Raw genomic sequence first — 19,174 nt, 5'->3', positions numbered from 1 at the left:
AGAGAACTGTAATAGAAGAATTTCTCTTTGTCTGCCTTTTGTCTTTATCCCCCTCTCCTCTATTTTTGTGTTCCTCAAGGCCACGGCACTGACAGAATTGCCTCCTTTATGTGATATGTCTTATTACTTGGTTCTTTACATGATATTCGTTTTCTTTTCTTTCGCTGACGTTCGTTCAATGGCGCATTATTTAACCACCAATCCATCACCATGCAGCATCCAGTGTTGGTATTGATTGTGCTCTCTACCTCTAATGGTTATTGTAGCCCAATCCTCAACAATTAGCTCTAATGTAAAAGCATCCCTTCAGGAGTTGATCACAACCAGGCCAGCATTTGCTTTGGCTCTCTCTAGATGCCTTGAATTTCCCCTTGGGGATCAATAAAGTATCTATCTATCTATCTATCTATCTATGCCCATTGTTTTTTTTTTGTAAAATCAGACAAAGTTCAGGTCACATTTAGGTTGCTGTAAATCACAGGCCCTGTTATAGAGTTGTATACTATGTTGAAAATATACACAAATGCAACAATCAAACTTACACAACATACATAAGACATTACAGTTTGACCTAGGGATGTCATGGTGGCAGAAATGTATTAGTCAGTACCAATGGCAATGAAATTACACAATTTCTGCAGAAGTAATAATGGCCTACTATCCTCCATGATGGGCTACAGCAACAACAAAACTAAAAGTCAACATAATAACCTTCGTAAGACCTTATGAACCTCTCTCTCTCTCTCTCTCTCTCTCTCTCTCTCTCTCTCTCTCTCTCTCTCTCTCTCTCTCTCTCTCTCTCTCTCTCTCTCTCTCTCTCTCTCTCTGTCAGCTGAGTGAATACTTTAGTGGTTGCAGATAAAGATTTAGTTTTGTACCATTTTATTCCATAGGATGTTGTGTTAAATGTGTTTACTTGCTAATGGTTCCGGCTTGCAGAGAAAAACACAGATCTTACAAATGGCACTCACTGCCAACTACCAAACCAAAAGATGAGTGAGAATAGTAAAGGTGACAGGTTGTGCTGATGTAGAAATCAGAATACAGACTACAGACTGCAGTTAACCTTTTAGTAGTCTCATCAAAAGCCCATAAGACTGTCTGGTTTTATCATTTTCTCAAAAAAAGGTTGACAATTTTAGGGACACAATGAATTGGTTCTCATAAGAAATGACCTTCAAAATGTGATGAGCGATGTGTTGCTGGGCAAGCAGTGCATGCAAAATTAGCCAATTGAGGATGAGTATCCAGTCATGGATACTAGAGAGCTTGGTTAACACTGTATGGCTGTATGGCTAAAGCTTGGAGCTGTTAGAGTGTTTATCCTTTTTTCCATGGCCACTCATTTCCCTTTTCAAGTGGACATATCCTAATTGGCTACATTTTGTGTGCACATGCTTTCCTACGCTGTTTGTGTACCAGTGTGTATAGTGGCTTTTAAAGGCTTTGCAGCCCACATTTATGTATTTGAATGGATTTGTTTGTGTCATGAACAGAGCTGAGGGTTTTTGTAGCATGACACAATCAGATAATCCTTTTAAACTGAGAGGAGTGAATGCACAAACTTTCAGTGAAAATTATGTTTCCCTCTGTCATGCCTACAGCTAGGTGCATTGTTATCTGTGCCATGTTAATGTATTTTTTTGTTGCTAAAAGATTCTGTTCACAAATACAGTATTACAAAGTAAATGTTGCTTGCATATCGAATGCATTAGATATCTTTCTCATAGATATCATTGATATTGAAAATATCATATTTTTCTACTCATTCATGTATCAAAAGATTAGAAGACTGTATGGACTTTGAGCACTTGCTTGTTAGTCTTCGCTTAATAGACCAGTACTGAATCTATCGATAAAGCCTCCCTTGCTTGACTGTGTTAGAGACCAGCTAAGTCATTGCAGTTGACTTTCTATAAGCACTCCAATCAGCGTGGTGGTCAACTTGGTGGCACTTCCGGCTATTGAAATACGCCCTCTCCCGCCACTGTGTAATTTGGTTGTCTTGTATCAGAAAGCCTGTTTTGATTAAGAGAGGGACATTTAATTGACTTTGTGGTCAGTTTACTTTCAGTCTTGCAGTTGTGTTCTGATACTACTCTGCTGTCACAAATCACTGGTCATTTGATAAGCCGTGGCCCCAGCCTGCGGTTCCCCGTTTTCGCAGTGCTTTTGTCCAGGTGCTTGTGAATTTATTTAAAACTAACTGCTAATCCCTGTTGAATTTTGCCCTGGCATTCAGTTTCCACTGTGGTCTGCTCAGTATCCTCCAAATTAGCCTGTACCTGTATTTCAAAGGCTTTTGTGCTGGACACGGAGCTGCCTCAAGTGGACTCACTCTTAAGCTTGGATTTGGTTAGACAAGACAAGATCATTTTGTTAGTGTTACACATATTCAGTTATCATTATTATTATTTTTTTGCAAGGTAGTTTACATAGCAAGCCAGTGAAGCTATCGTTGTGGTAAACATTGTGCAAAACATGATTTTAACACGATCACGAGAGATTTATTCTGTGATTTAAACCGACGATTAAACCAATACTGTGACGTCATGTTTTATCTCATATATTTGTACCAAGCCGCACACTGCTACCTTGCGTCGCCAAGGCTTAAAAAAAATGAGGCATGTGCTCTGGCCCTCAGCCTTTGCCTGGCTGAATCTGTGCAATGTCTGTCATTTGTAAAGAGCTGGTCACATGCCGTTGTATCTGCATGTTCCATCAGACCGGGGATATGTGGGCCAGGGGTCAGTGGGATGTGCTGGCGTCAGCCTCGCCACACTGTTTTGGCGTCGCGTCTTCACCAGCGGTCATGAAGCACGCTGAGGAAGCCCAGTTTGTTTTATTTGTGTTGTGCACTAACAATCAGCTGTTTGAGCCCAGGAAGGAAGAGCCCAGATTATGGGTGGAACTTTATTATGATGTACAGTGTTCTCTACTTGTAGCCATCGCACTAGCTGTGCGTTTATATCTTTGGGAGGGGTTTTGCATTGTGAGCCTCTGAATGCAGTGTCTAAGGGAATTTGAAAAGGTATGTGGATACGGGCTGTTTGGTATATCTGATTTATATTTGTTAGGACAGCATAGCGAGGTGCAATTAAACACTCTGAGAACATGCAACGCTTTTTGTTTTATTTGCTATTTATTTATTTATTTTTTACTGTAAAATTCTCAAACTGTGACATAATAATGCAAAATAATTATGTTAATATATTCGCGAATCACTCTCAGTGTCCGCTGTGCAACGTGTCATTGTCGGTTAAAGAAGGGGGAAGAGCTCCTATTGACATCGGTCCAAAAGATAAAAAACATCCTCTGCCAAGCCTGTAATGGACAGTAGATGGGATTGTGGTTTAGGCAAGCAGTTTTTTTTTTCTTTTTTTTTTTTTTACTTTTCTCCTTCAAACATCTCTCCTCTGAGAGCTTTGAAGCTGGCTCAGCAGTTTCTTATCACTCTCCCATGACGGCACTGATTCTCTTTTTTTTCCCCTTCTGTTGTTCATTTTTGTGCTGGAGGCATTGCCAGTTTTCCTCTTTTGCTTCCTGGATGGATTGCCTTTTCTGTTCAAAAGAGGCAGAATCTTTGTTTGTGAATCTACTCTCTTTTAAAGGTACATGCATTGATTTTGAGTTCAGCCCCAAGACGATGTACACCATAATGTGATTGTTTGATCTGAATTGAGTATGCCCTGTTGTTGTATGGATATTTGGCCTCAAAAAGGTGTTCGCTCTGAGTTAACCTACTCAATGTATAATTTCAAGCCCCTTAAACCCACATTGACCAGTCTGTTGTGTTTGCAAGAGGTGGAGTAAAATGCTTTCTGCTGGAAAAGCCTCCCTGTCTCTATCCATCTCCATTGCCACTGTCTATCATTCACTGATGTATCAGCCTCCTCCTCTCTGGTGCTTCATGGGTCACCATAATACCTCATTAGCCTCATTACCCAGAAGCATGGATCCCATTGATTTCACATTAATTCTCCCTCTTGATTATCTTTCACACTGTGTGCTAGGGTCTGTTTACAACATCCTCTGGTCAGGTTTTTTTTTTTATTCTGAAATATTGCCGATATCAGAAAACCTACAGAATTTATGACGCAAGAAGCTTTTGTCAGTTGGAAATGGGTTGTTTGTGGTAGCTGATGCAATTGAGCTGGACAAAAGTGGAAAGCAAGATTTTAAAGAGCACCAGGGAGCCCTCTCAGAAGGATATATTTTCTCAGACGAAGCTGGAGAGTTGAGACTGGACAGACCTTTGTGGGAGGATTACGTCTGACGCGTTTCCTTTTGTAGCTTTTCATGAGAATGAGAGTTTATGTATCAAAGTTCTCAGACTTGAATATAAACCATTAAAGCCTGGGCATCCTTTGCATGCAGAGGGGGCTCTCTGTCTCACATTAAATCAGTTTTAAATTAATTATTTACTTCAGCCTTCTTCTAGCACTGGGTTGAAGTCTTTTTAGTTGCAAAAGAAAAAGGTGGCCTCTTCCAGTACCCATCACTCATTTATAGCTCAGTCTTTGGCACAAACTCTATTACACGTACACTGAATGCGTCGCCTTAAAACAGGATTCCCAAGTCATGAACTCACTGGATCGTATGATGTGTCTTATTTGTGTGATTTACCATTACACGCTGTTATAACGTGGTATATGTTGCAAGATCCGTGAGTACCAATCTTGCAAAACAAAAAGCCACATCAGAAGCAGATTCATTGGAGAATCAGAAATTGCTTGAGAAATTCGGCAATGTCAGCCATGAATAAGGAATTTGAAGTTTCACATCATTCATCATAATGTCCCCGATGTTACTGCTCTTCATTGAAACAGAGCACAGAGGCCTTGCACTGGTGTTTAAAAATGGGGGACAGCCTTGGGCCAGCCTCGGTCCTTAGTGGAGAAGAGCCATATGATTCTCTGCCGTATATTTTTTCTTTGAAGCTGTTGTTGCTATAGAGACTGGGAATTGCTTGGTTACGGTCATCTATTTACATTGTGATGAACATGGTCATTGATATATAAAAAAGGCTAAATACAAGGCAGTAAATGTAGCGATTATGCAGTGGTCGATCAGGCATGCCCTGCCTGAAACGAGACCATCCGATCCTACTGGTGTGAGGGCACTAATGTGTTTTTTTCATTAAGGTAATGCGATTTGCATTACACTGACTGACCTCTTTGAATGTTACTTGAAAGACACATTACACAGCACTGGCTTTCAAAAATGTGTAAATATTTCAAGTGGCCACATCACATTTCACACCACATCTGTTATTCAGCTTAGAAACTAAACAGCCACTGCATTTACGTATGTTGCCGCCAAATCACAACAGGCTGAGGGACGCACATCACCAATGGATTCCCGTGAATAAACACCATGTGTCCTGTCAAGTTGGGAACGCATGCTCTCTGAGTGTAAATCATTTTCTTTGTAGATTTTCTTAGCATTTTCTGTATGGATAAAAATGGCAGAGAGACACGTTGGTCAGATGTAGACCCTTTATTAAGCATTATTAATGCTTATAATACTAGATGTGTATATCAGTGTGGTATGAGAGCACACTCAGCACAGTGGTGTCTTGCTTCATTTTGGTCAGCTGCTAGGCTGATACCCCTGTCCCCCCGTTCCTCTTCTTCCATTTACACCGACACCTATCGGCTCTATGACTGTCTTCAGCTTAAGGGTGGAACGACCCTTTCTGTATTAGGGCATTTTATACAGAACAGTAAAACAGAATAGCAGTGCAACATTCCAACCTTAATCTGGGCTTTTTTAAAATGATTTCTCTGTTTAGTGTCTCTCAAATCTGTAATGGAAGAGTATGGCTTTTGAATAAATAACTTGTATTATCTTCTTACCAGCCATTCAACAGAACCATTCAGTGCAAGTGGTTTTCACTGTTAGTCTGTTAATGGATGGAAATGTTGCAGTGTATTGGTTAATTGTTCTGTTGGCTGGTAGTAGGACGGTTTCAGCTGGCTGACATTAATGTTAGTGTGCGGCAGTAAATTTGTCTTCTATAGTTAAGTGGATTTGACTGCAGAGCTTCATAAAATGTTTATGGCACCCTCAGGAGTGAGCGTTGTCAGGAAGTACAGTCATGGTTATCCATATTCATAAGGACGCTGAATCATAAATCAGATGCTCTGTTTTATTGTGCGAACTGAACTCCAACTAAAAATACCTAGCTTGGTGTCCTCAGAGCTCCTGTCAGACAGAGCTGATTGCAGGAAATGGGGCAGGGAATGCGGGTCGCTGCTCGGCCGAGCAGCCATGGAAGTGAGGGGGGAACAGATAACGTTCTCCGTAAATAGGTGGGGAGATAAGAGATGGAAACTCTCACTCTGCTCTCATGGCATGCCCATGTCTCTGTTGGCCCCTTGACCCTTGTGTGACACTGCGATAAATTTCACTATGGGGTCAACAATTAGTCTAGAGGTTACACTGTGATCTTCGAGGAGTACACATGTGTGCATGGATTGTTTCCTTGCACTGCATTGGGTCCTGTTATTGAAAGATGAAGTTGTTGTATAGCTATTGAAGAAAGTGTGTGTGTGTGTGTGTGTGTGTGTGTGTGTGTGTGTGTGTGTGTGTGTGTGTGTGTGTGTGTGTGTGTGTGTGTGTGTGTGTGTGTGTGTGTGTGTGTGTGTCACAGCAATCTTGTACACTCCTGACAATATTTGGGCTTTACAAACACTGTTCATAGATGACTCATATTTTAAATTGAGTCAAACATTTTAAGAGAGCCTCTGCATATCGAAAGGAAAGAGAAATGGAAAAGCCCCTTGCTCTCGGACCCTCTCTAGCATGGGTGTGTGCCATTTCACTCCCTTCCAAGTGTCAAATTTCTGCATTCTTGCGTCTTCCTGTCCCACCTGGCCCCCTTCCCTCACCTGACCCCTGACCAAGGTCACACCATTAGGCTCGATCCTCAGGGAGCTGTATGAATGTATCGGCTCTATAACGGTTTTCTATCCCTAGTTAAGGAATGATCGGCCTCTTGCTGCTGTTGTGTTGACTTCCACCATTCTAGCCAACGTATCTATCTGGTGGTGCCTTGTGTATCTGTGATTGGTTTCACTGCCTGTTTTCCTTTCTCGCCCTGTGCTTACTCCCCCCCCCCCCCCCCCCCCCCCCCCCCCACACACACACACACATCCCAGCTACATCTTAATAGCTCCTCTCGCTGCCTTTTTCCTTGACAACAAACTGACCAGATGTCATGTCCAGTGTTTGAGAAAGAGAAAGTGAACGTGACGTTGATGATGGCTAACGAGTTTTCCCAATGTGTGGGCTGTTAATCCTTTCCCTCGTACGACTGTGTTCCTCTCTCCCCTCTGAGAACAAGGAACAAAGCTGCATCACGATGGGAAGGGGGGAAAAAAGCCTTTTCCCCAACTTAGTTATTCCTCTCTCAACATGATATATTTAAATTCTGAATGATAACACTCTTATTGTCTAGCTAAAATGAAGAAACCGGTAAGCTGGCGGTTGTGTGGAAGAGACAGAAAAACAGAGAGGCAGAATCTGTTAACCAAGCCATCCAGCAGTATAGTGCGACTTTGACTGTTCAAATATAGCTGCTAAATAATTAATGACGCTGCCTACAGATCAGTAGTTTCATTACTAATTCATCATAATGCAAGAAGTGGATAGCAAAGCTCAGTGTTTTTGAATGTTTGTGTGTGGTATGGCATTGAGTGTATATTTGGGTTTTGAAACAAGGGCATTTCTATTTGGTGTGTATGTGGAGATGCCTGCCTGTTTCAGAGGAGGCAGGTCTGCCATGGTTATTTTCAGAGGGGCAGGGCTGTGGCAGCTGCAATAGAAGGAGAAGAGAGATGGAGTGCACTGTGACAAAACAAGAGGTGGAGCCTCGCTGCACTCCCATTCATTTTATGCAAATACAGAGACTCCTGCTGGTGTCCCATTGGCCGACGGGGCAGCCGAGCTGAGCTAATAGGAGAGACAGAGCAGTGTTGCTCTGTGCTGTGAAGGCTCCTACGCTTGTGAATAAGAGGGAGGAGGATGTAGGCGTGCGAGCAATAGGGAAAGAGAGAGAGAGAGAGAGAGAGAGAGAGAGAGAGAGAGAGAGGGAGAGTAAAAGAACAAGTCTCAGCGCATAGCTCAGCTCAAAATACCACACAGCCCAAACACCTCCCACCAAAGCACTGGAGCCACAGAGGAGGAGCGGGTCACACAGAGAGAGGGGGGGAGAGAAGAGGAGAAACCAGCCGCAACTGAAATCTGCCGAGGAGGTTCCTTCAACATCAAAGTCACAAACACAGGCAGTTGGCTCAGTATGGTGCTAGCGGATGAATAGGGGGTGAGTGCCGCTCTTGCCTCACTCTCTCAACTCCTCCTGTGTGCTTGTGTATCTCTCTCTGTGTTCTTCACAAACTTGGCTTGGGGCACAGTTGGCCCCACGTATCAGATGTATGCATCAAGCTTGACTCGAGGACGAAGAGAATAACAAAACAGGAGGAAAAGGAAAGACAAGACGAGGATGCACTTGCGATCTGCACCTGTTCACGTGAAACCACTGTGCTGCCAGAACGTGGCCTGGCTTAATCCGTTCCCTTGGCCAGTCGTCGCTCTGAACCAGATCTGCCTCCCCCGTGTCGGCACATATGGAAGGAATTCGCCCATGCTGGTCTGAGTGCAGTTGTTAACTGTGACAGTGGGGGGCTGCTGCTGCTGCTGCTGCTGCTGCTGCTGCTGCCTCTGCCTCTAGCTCATTCCGTCTCCAGCTCAGCTCAGAGTGTGGGCTTCACACGTGTGCTCTGGTTTCCCCTCATGTCCTGGGAAAAGAGGAGCTGTGGGACAGAAGAGAGAGACTACAGAACTGGACATGCAGATGACCAGGACTCTTTGGATGGACATGTGCTTTTTCTGAATACAAATCAAAGACTCTGTTTGGTTAAAGAAAAAAAACAGTGCATTTTAAAAAAATGGTGCATATAACTTAGCCATTTGGAGACCTGCCTAATGTTGCCTTTGTTTTGGAGTCTTGGAGGACTGGATGGAGAGAGAAGACTACTTTGATGTGCCTTTGGTACTTCAGACCAGCTCTACAGCTCTAATTCTATTGGCTGGAGAGAAGGCTGTATCTTCCTTATAACCTGTGTGTCTGAGAGCAGTGTTCTCCCTCCTTTTCCTTCGAATCCCCCAGAGGCCCCATTGTCATCATTAACGTCTACTGCATACTGCCTGTGAGTTATGCAGCAACAGCGGTTTCCATAGAAATAAAGGCAGCAGTGAGCGAGATAAGGAGTGACAGACCTGCTTGCCTGTAGTCTTTAGGAGCTGATGCGCGGCTGGCTGTGTGGGGAAGAGTGTTGGTAGGAGGAGACGGAGGCAGGCGGGGGGGTTGACGTGTACTTCTGCTCTGAATGGATGAATGAGGAGAGTGAATGCTCAGTAAAAGGGAGGTTAAGCTCAGGGACACATGTGCTCCAAACGGCTCCTCGTCGCCACACCGAGACGGAGAAAGACAGGGGAGCAGTGAAAGAGAAGGAGCTGCAGGCTCTCTTGTGTATGACATTCAGACTACCTTACATAGCCAACAGCAGCCGACAGGACAGGACAGAAAACAGACCGCTGTTGATCAGAGCCTCCCTGCAGTGTTCCTATAGCTCCTGCTGTGTCTGTTCTTGGAGACGTTCTTGGAGCTGTGTCTGTCACTTTGGACGTTCATCTATTCATTTTTGACAACTGTGGAATATTTACAGAGGAGACAAACTGGCTAGTGTTTACCTTCTACAGAGGAATCTTTGTTGAAGTTTGAGACTTTCAGTATTTTGCACAAAAGCGTCAACACCATCAGAGTCCAGGAAAAAAAAGTTTCATTGATTGAATTTCAAAAACATTGATTCAAAACATTTGGAAACCAAAGACAAAGTTCTTTGTTCATTTCGGTGGTTCGTCAACTTTCTTTGGAAGAGGACCGTGAAAGCACCAAGGACTGAGGCAGAGACACGCACAGAGGAATACGTGACTGCCATCTGCTCTGACCTTGTCTGGTCTTACTCTGAATGCACCAGCCAGCTCTTAGGGAAGCTCACAGTCGCTGACTCATCTCCGAGTTCTCACTTGGCACCGTGGCCATTTTGGCTCTTCAGGTTCATCTCCCCGTTAATGGCAGGCTGTAGCAGACCTCTGCCACTCCAGTGGAGGAGCTGACAAGTGCCTGCCGGTGTGCCCTTTCTCACAGCCAGAGGTGTTTGGGTTCTCTAAGGGGGTGGTCAAGCAGCCAGTCTTGAGGCAGTGTGAGAGATTGAGATAGAGAAAGGGCCATCATGGATGACTCCAGCATCTTACGGAGAAGAGGCCTCCAGGTAAAGTCCCGTCTAGCAAAGCATGCTCTCCTGTGCTATTGTCAATTTACTATTAAATTAAATTGGTAGAACTTTTCTAGAAGTTTTCATGACTAATATTTTGTCTTTCCCACATCTCGTACACGGCACGATGTGGTCAGGATTTTTTTTATTTCTTTTTTTGTGTTTAGTAGCTCCTCCTAGTTTCAAGCAGTTTATTTTTTTGGCTCCAGCCATGTGCCGTGCTCTCAAGCATGGCAAAAAAAAGCTGATTGCTTCACCAGCACCACGGATAAGATAAACTGCAATCACATTCTTCTATCATGATCACAGCACTGAAAATAAAATAATGATTTGTACCATGTGGATTGGGAGAACGATGCATAATGCAACATCTTGGTTTGATGTCATTGCACAGTGAACAGTGTGCTGTTAAAGAGGAGGTTGTTGGAGTTTGAGTCACGGGCAGGACTGACCCGGATTTGCCTGTGACCGTGGACCTGCACTATGTGCTGGCTGCGCCACCAGATCAGGCTTTAGACTCCCATGTGTTCATTTCTGTCCACCTTACTGTGAGTGACATGAACGTTCTGTGCTGTAAGGTTGCATGCTTTAGTCATGCCTCTGAGCTGTAATGGTTACCTAATTCCACAGCTCATTATGATGACTGTCAGTCTAAAAAAAAAGAAAAACCTGATTTACAAAGTGCTGCAGCACCAGTCTGACTGTGTAACATGCCGTCCTGATGTTTGAGAGGGTGCGTTGCATAATTTGTTCCCCTGGAGGGATTGACTGGTAAATGAACCCAGTGTGTTTTTAAACAGTTTGACAAATGTTATTGTTTTGATACTAACACTGTGCATATTGTTTACTCTTACGTTTAGTCATTTAGCTGATGCTTTTATCCAAAGCGACTCGATATTGTGATGTCATACAGTGTGTATGTGAGTGTTTTGTGTTTAATTCTTTGTTTTTGGTAATTTGTGGTGTTTCCTTGGAGGGATTTGTTTGTATCTGAGTTTCTGTGTGAGTGTGGCCTAGTTGTTTGTTATAAATGCCTTGCTTTGAGTTCCTTTGTGACAAAGCTGTTGTGGTGGTGATGTGTGCCAACATGATACTTTCCATGTACACTGCAGGTCATTGAGTTCCTCTGTTCTTCACTTTATGTTCAGATTTCTCTGTGTGCTATGCTCATCCTCCCCCCCTGGGTGTGTGTGTGTGTGTGTGTGTGTGCGTTGTTCAAGTGCCCCGTGTGCACATGTTTTTGAAAAAGAGAGGGAGGACTGGAATGTATGTAAATGTATGTGAACTGGCTGGCATATGTGCATGTGTGCATGTGCTAACGTGTGACTGTGTGCCTCTTGGTGCAGACATCCGGCAGTCAGCCACCGACGTGGTGTGTGTGTGTGTGTGTGTGTGTGTGTGTGTGCGGCTGGGATAAGTTATTGCTGAGCTGGACTGCTTGTGTTGTGTCTGGCCAGTGGACTGTGCATTGGGACGGGCCTTTGTTTCAGCAAATCCTCCAGCATGGCTCTATGCCCAAGCCCTGGGGCTCTCCCAGTGTTTGGGGGAGGGTGATCATGGGAGCCTACCCTTCCTCTGCCAAACCAAAGAGCTGACCCGAGTTACCCTGTACCACAGAGGAGAATACACTGATAGCTCATTTTCATTGCCATTCTGGTGATGCTCTTTAAAATGGACACAGTGGTTGACCAAAGCCTACAGTTTGAGTAATGGGTCCTGATAAATTGTTGGTTGTAAGGGTGTGACGCGTGGGACATGTTGGAGTTAATGTAACTTAAGTGGTTCATGCAGTCAGTCATTTGGGGAATGGAGCTTATGTCTAGCCTGCTTGAGACATGCTATCCCATAAAACCCATCCAGTGGGTGTTTATTGTTAAAGGTTAAAGAGCAGGATGGGCGAGGAGGGGTTAGGCTGCAGTTGGGAAGCAGGTTTTGAAGGCGGCTGGGCAGGGGGCCCACAGGCTAAATCTTGCTAATGGCTTTGAGTGGTCTCAGGGGGCTCACTGCTGTTAAATGCCTATTCTGCAGTGTCAAATATTTTCCCCTAGATGCACTTAAGAAATCAGCAATGGGTACGGCAGACATAAAAATCACAACAAGCCTGTGGACCTCATTGTTGCCGCATTGAACCAGACACATAGGCCTATGGCAGGGCTATTCAACTTCAGTACCAAGAGGGCCGAATGGAAAAATCACTGGGTTTTCGGGGGCCGCATAAAATAAGACGCCGCAACATAATTGTATCCAACAATATTTGATAGTCAGAGCAATATTCAGTTCAATTCAATTGAATTTTATACAGTGGCAATGTCAGCAGCCTATGTCAACAAACACTGGAATAGAAACTAAGAATATACTATCCATATCCATAAAAAAAGTATATGAAAACACCCATGTTAACCATATTATTTCATAGCTGATGTCTGATAGCTGCCATATCATGCATCAGTGGGAAAAATTGCACAGTGTTGATTTAACTAGCCTTCAATATAATTAGGCTCCAATCTAATTATCTTGAACGCACAGCGCCAATCTCTCATATAATTCGCGTTGAATTTAAAGAAAAAGTAATGTCAGCTCTGCCTCTGTGTATCTATTTCACGATTTCTTACTGCCAAAGATTCTAAACTTCGAGCCTGCGCAAATCACAAACAATCCCATTCCCACGAGTGGAGTGAACATGCTCTGTCTAAAGCTAAGAAACGTCTAATTGACAACGATAATCGTTCATTTTACCCTCTGCAACAAGTACGAGACTTTCATGTTTATTGTGCAACAAATTCATCGCTGTAATGAAGGAATATAAAGTCATGAGGCACTTCTCAAACCACAGCTCCTTTACCACTAACTTTCCCGAGGGCTCGGAGGAACGGAGACCGGATTCTAACACTTTCAATTTGCGCAGGCGGTAAGAAATCGTGAAATACACAGAGGCAGAGCTGGCCTTACTTTTTCCTTTAAATGCAACGCTAATTATCATTTAATTAACATTTAAAACTAGTTACACATTTGGAAATGTCAGTTTGTGTAGTGATGTGTTCTCTGAGTGAAGATGACTGGAAGCATTAGTCTGGCCAATAGGGGCGGGCCGACAGTGTGCTACTCGCCAATCAAAATATGCTCACCCATCAGAGCGAGTTCATTCTCATGACGAGACACGCGGGCCACAGAAAATTTTAACCGGGCCACATCTGGCCCGCGGGCCGCTAGTTGAATAGGCCTGGCCTATGGCTTACAAAACTATTACTTTAAAGCGAATGTTGTGGAACAATGTGTCATGTTACCCATAATGATCATCACCACTTCTCACAGTGCCTTGGGGTCAGAATCCTTGATACAATTGAGTTACTTTCTCCCTTCTCTGTCTTCCAGTAAGCCCAGACTTTTTTTTGAGTTTGGTCTGGTGAAACTCAAATTTTTGTGGGTGAGAAAAGCAATTGTCTAAGAAGCAGACATAGGAAAGGTTTTTATTTCTGTGAAGCATCTGTTTGCTGTTCAGAAACTATTTGTTTATTTATTTAGTCTATGATGGAACTGGAAATACTGCTCATGTGTTTGTTTCTAGAGCTCTAGAGTTTCCATTTTGCTCCTTTGTAGGTGCTGTTGAGACTGAGGGCTGTTTGTGTGGAAGAGGGAGTGAAGTGTCTCTGTGTGGAGAAATTCACCTGACTGGAAGATGAAAGGGAAAGAGAGGGAGTGCAGGAAAAAAACGACAGGACAGAGGAGAATGATGGGGAGAAGCTGGCAGAAGGATATCGAGATGAAACTCGGAAAGATAGAAGCTAGAGTGGAACATTATGAAAGGGATGGTCAGGGAGGGATGGATACAACCCTGAGGGTGACAGTGGTGGGAGACCCAAACACAAACCTTTGGCAACCCCTTCTTCCACCATTTCAAGGCAGCTTGGCCTGGGAAATTGCTCTCCTGCTTCACTGACTGCAGGAGATGGGACAGGCGGGGGCGGGGTGGGGTTGGGTGGGGGATGGCACATGAAGGAGCTTGAACCTGCAGGCGAAATGAATGAGCTGGATGGGTATAAAGAGCCTTGGGGGGGGGACTATTTAGAGTGTAATGAGGACTAATACAACATCCCTTTACACAGGTACCACTGTTGTTTATTATTCTGAGCAAATGATCCAAGTGACCCTGAACACCGCATGGAATAGGTCACATTAATATTTAAATGTAAAGTTGATTCCTTGTATTTGGTTTATAAGTCTATTAACAAGTCACATTGTATGCCCAAATATTGTATGGCATGGTTATGGATGCATCCATGTAACCGTTTTAGTGTTTCAGCCCTCAGGCTCATGCTTCCTAGAATAAAGAGGAGTTCGCTTTAGTATCGTCATGAATTGCACATTCCCGTCACAACATGCTCTATATGGAGATGCTTGACAACATGTACTGTCAGGTGACGAGCGTGTGTACTTTTCAGCAGATGTCAATAGGACCCTGGGGGGACGTTGCCTGAGTGAGGGAGGTCTAGCCGCTGCTCTTTGTCAGGGGTAGTTAACCAAGCATGCAGTTAATCTAGTGAAAGTATTGATAACCCTGAGGACACGCTGCAGAAAACCTCTCAACGTCATCCCCTGGCATGGCTCAGACTCTCTATGTTGGCCTGTGGGCATGTTTCTAATTCCGTCTTCTGGCAAACCGCATAACATCCAGGACCAACAGGTCTAATTCAGTTTGGAATGTTGTACACAGAAGGAGGAGTGTGTGTGTGTGTGTGTGCATGTTCAGACGAATGGGTATGTGTAGGAGACTGGTCTAAGGCATTAAAGAGTGCAGCAAATCGGCGCAACTGAATAATCTCTAAATAATCAAAGGATTAGACATTGGCTGCTGTGCCGAGTTGTGCTGATTTGCACAGGGTTGGTGGTTGCTCTAGACCGCGTGTGGTGATGGGCTGCCCCCGGTTCCTCTCAGAAAGTATGGAGGATAAGAGGAAGCCACTGGCCAGCAGGAGGTCTCTGAGCTGGTACGGAGCAAGGCTAGGCCTTCTGAAGGAGACTGCTGAAGGCAACCAGGTAAGAGAGAGGGAAAGAAAACGACAAGTTTGTGAGGAGTATAGAGAGGAGACAAAAGAGAGAATAGAGGAATAGGAGGGGCTATTGGCCAAGAATATGTCAAGTGTATGCTTTTGGGAGTGTACAGTACGTGCATTTTGTTCTCAAACCAGACAATGTCTAGACATTCTCTGTCTGGTACAGAGATTTTAGCCTACAGGGTTATCTTGCCTTAAAGATCGTATTCCTCCCTGACTCAGTGCTCTTCCTTGTGCTGATTTTGGATTCATCGCTTGTATCCTTCTCTGTGTCTCTGTCTCTTTCTCTCATGTTACAATAGCAACATGGGCTGGAGACATCCCTTCTCTTATTTAGCCAGTCACCCTCTGACTCTTTACACCCTTTTCTGAACCTTTTACTTTGTTTCCTCACTTTTGAAAAGTCACAGCATCTCTGTACTGTAACTTGAATTCAGACTGGGTCTCTAAACAGCTGCTGGTTCTCTGGAGCCTTTCTGCTGTGTCAGCTCTGTTCCTGCCCCCAGCTGTAGTTTTTGTAACATTAATGCAACCCTAGCCTTCACAGTCCTCCGTCTTGTGGAATATTGCATAGCCCCTTGCATAGAATGCTGGTCTTGCATTACTCAGCTATTTGCCAGTATTTTCCCATAGATTGAAGCTGCTGTTTTTCTCTTGGAGAAAAAAAAGATGGGGCTTGAGAATATTATGGTCAGGAAAAAGCATGACAATGTCAAATGTCATTTCTGCCACTAATTTGTGTGTCGGTTTTTGCACAAGCAATTGTATCTATGAAAGCTAGGAGGTGAATCACAAAATAACAGGTGGAAGATGATAAAATAATCATACATTTTTTTTGTGCTGAATGTGCCTTCTATCCCAGTTAAGGAAATGATGTTGTTAAGATAACATAGCATTCTTTACAGAATAATTCAGCAGTTATTATTAGGTGAGAAAACTCGATTTGTGGCAATAGCTACAAGCAATGCTAGAGCTAAAGGAGGAGAGCGCCGTGACCGAAATGTTCTAGTGGCATTCCTAGGGAGAGATCTGGATTGGGATGCACAGAGCCGCGATATCCTCCGGAAATGAGTAACAGGGATGGTGATTGAGGCGGTCACACACTCTGGGAATTCTAATGTGGAGCTTCGGAACATTGCAGCCACGGTTAGAGGCTAAGAATAGAAATGTCCTTTGTGACAAGCTATGACTGGTTGCAGTTTTCCATTAGATGCCATGCATGTAGATCACTGGGTCAGATGTTTAGGGAGAAAAAGATCAGAGAGTGGAATGATAATGTGTGAGATTCATCCGAAGAAAGAAATGTATAAGATCCTTACCACAATGTCCCTACTATTAGCCGCGGCTTATACATTGATTTGCCAAATTTCCTCAGCTATGAGGTTAATACATGGGGACAGTTAGTATGGTCTGTTATGATATGTTTTTTATTCTATTTTAACGTGCATAAAACACTGCCCTGTGGCTTATACACAATGCGGCTTATACACAGGAAAATGACTGTACTCTTTTGTGTTGGTTAGCCATTTCCGTCACACTTGTGGCCTCCATATCTATGTGTGTGGCACCCTATGTGTCTGCATAAGATCTCTTTCATGAGCCCAATCCCGTTAGTGTTCCTGGTACCTTTTACAGGGGCCTTTTTCACACAGTCAAGCCTAGAGCAGGGATAAGAACAACTTAGCCAGCTTAGCGAGACGTGGGGCGAAAGCATTCTCTGAGGGCGACTGTTTGTTCTGGTTGCAGAATGGTCCATGAGAACAGGGCAGCTGTTGTCCTGTCTTTCCCCGCTTGGCGCTCTCACTTCTGGACTGTGCCTGCCTCGCCACCGTGCCTCTCCCTCTAGAGCTGCGGATAAACGAATTAAGGTCCATTCAATGAGCTCACTGTGTTGCTCTAGTGAGAGAATGAGCTCATCGCTTGGCCAGGGGGAGAGAAGGAGGGAGATGGTGTGTGAGTGAAGGAGAGAGAGAGAGAGAGATATGGAGGTAAGCAGGAAGGAATAGAAGAATATGGTGAATGTTGGACAGAACTGTAGAGTTGGACAGCATAAGTCAAGGAGGTCACTGCCTCCCGAAAGCTTTTCAGTTACAGATGGAAAAACACTCTCTCTCTCTCTCTCTCTCCCTCTCTCTCTCTCTCTCTGGCACAGCAGAGATTTACACACCCCCTAGACACAAATTGTGCACACAGTGCAAGAGCCCTGTACCATGTGATCAATTGTCACATATCAGTCTTGCTGTGCCATAAAATTTAATGACCTCATGAAAAATAGCCTAGGTCAGTTTCCTACCATATGTAAACGCATGTTGAAAGCTTAACTAGAAGAATGTTATGGTGCTTTAACATGGTAATGGTCTTGTTTATACAGAGCTTAAGTATCTGAAGCTATAGTTGGAGTTGCTTTGTACCACACAACACCTTGAACTCACAATCACTGGGAAGAGAACATGGTTAGAGAACATCTCCCTTGGGGTGGATCTGGCATAAAGCACCATGTTTTTATTGACCATGGTTATCTGCTGTGCTTGTAATTTGTGCATTCGGACTGCAGCTGAAGCTAACACATCTACATACGAGGTCCAGCTGCTGAATGTGTCTAGACACCACCTCCACCCAACCCCTCAGGTTAGATAAGATTTCAACCAGTGTTTTTGAGAAGCCATGGACAAACAGAAAGGTGCCAGTTGTTCACCTTATACCTTAATGCCAGGTGTGATGCTCGTGCCCTAGCTTTGTCTTATGAATTCATTCTGCTCTGAGACCAATGTGTCGCTGTATGTCATCCTCGCGATCGACAGACTTCATCCTCTCTTATGCTTTCTTTACATCTTTCTCACTCTGTCCGTGTCATTCACTCTTTTCTGACTCTTTGTTCTCCCTCATATTCTCTTTGTCTGCGTTTCATTCGTTCCGTCTTCCTTTTCAGTCACATTGTCTTGTTCTCCCCTCGCCACTCACCCGGAGAGGAAAAGGTTGCCTTCGTGGAGTACCGCTCACAGTAGGCATTAATGAAATCTGCCCGCAGTCTTAACTGAGCGTGTGCGCCGTGGCAGCCTGCTGCCTCTGCGGGGTAGATGCTTTGATCTGCCGCCTACTTGCATACTTCTCTCTCCTGGGAATCGCTAGTGAGCCCCCCACCCCCCTCATCCCCTTCCCTCCCTCCCCTCCCTACCCTCCCTACCCTCCCCTACTGTACTCCACTCCACAACTTGCTGCCATACGGCATCATCCCTCTCTCCTGTCTGTGCCCATGACCATCCCCTCAGGCCACGTCTCTCTAGAACCATCCTCCATCCTCCATCCTTTTGTTTATCTCTCTCTCTGTAAATGTCTCACATCTCGTCTCTCGTGCGATGGCCCAGTCCTTCCTCGCACATCAATCTCTCTTCCCTCGCTTGCTACCTTTAACCTGACCTGCGGCTCGATGTTTGTCTTTGTGTTACATAGATTTGATGTGTTCTCTTCTCACGTTGATCTTACACCCATCGCTTGTGCTTTTGTTACAATGGCTTCCCTGCTCCCAATGCACCCTTCCCTGCTCCCAGTGCTCTTTTTCTTATGTCCCTTGCACACTTCTCTCCTCTTTTTAACTTGACACACACACATCCACAGTGCAGTACTTTTCCGAATCCCTGTTTTTCTCAGATTAATTATCTTTGCACGCCTCTGTTTTCATGCTGTCTTTGTCACTCCCCTGTCATATTTTATTCTTACCTCGCCTCATCTCTCAGTATTTTACCAGTGTCTTTTTTTTTATATCCGTCAGCTTCCATATGCTGC

The 19,174-nt window shown here is 44.2% G+C and overlaps 1 protein-coding gene across 10 annotated transcripts in view; it reads left to right on the top strand.

Moving 5' to 3' along the window:
• Positions 1–19,174, top strand: part of mast2 (microtubule associated serine/threonine kinase 2) — a 122,306-nt gene that overhangs the window by 41,487 nt on the left and 61,645 nt on the right. For 2 of the 10 annotated variants that reach the window (XM_062556338.1, XM_062556334.1), the window contains exon 1: positions 8,216–10,337. The exons of 7 other annotated variants lie outside the window; for them this stretch is intronic. In XM_062556338.1, coding sequence (XP_062412322.1) covers positions 10,299–10,337 — 39 coding nt within the window. In that variant the 5' untranslated portion in view covers positions 8,216–10,298. Of the gene's footprint in view, positions 1–2,973; positions 3,032–8,215; positions 10,338–19,174 lie in introns of those variants that run through there. One more of the 10 variants, XM_062556335.1, reaches the window with a different exon arrangement.

The sequence above is a fragment of the Sardina pilchardus genome, chromosome 15 (assembly GCF_963854185.1).
Source record: "Sardina pilchardus chromosome 15, fSarPil1.1, whole genome shotgun sequence".
Taxonomy (NCBI): Eukaryota; Metazoa; Chordata; class Actinopteri; order Clupeiformes; family Clupeidae; genus Sardina; species Sardina pilchardus.
Note: the sequence above shows the minus strand (reverse complement) of the source record. Positions and strands in the feature narration are given on the sequence as shown.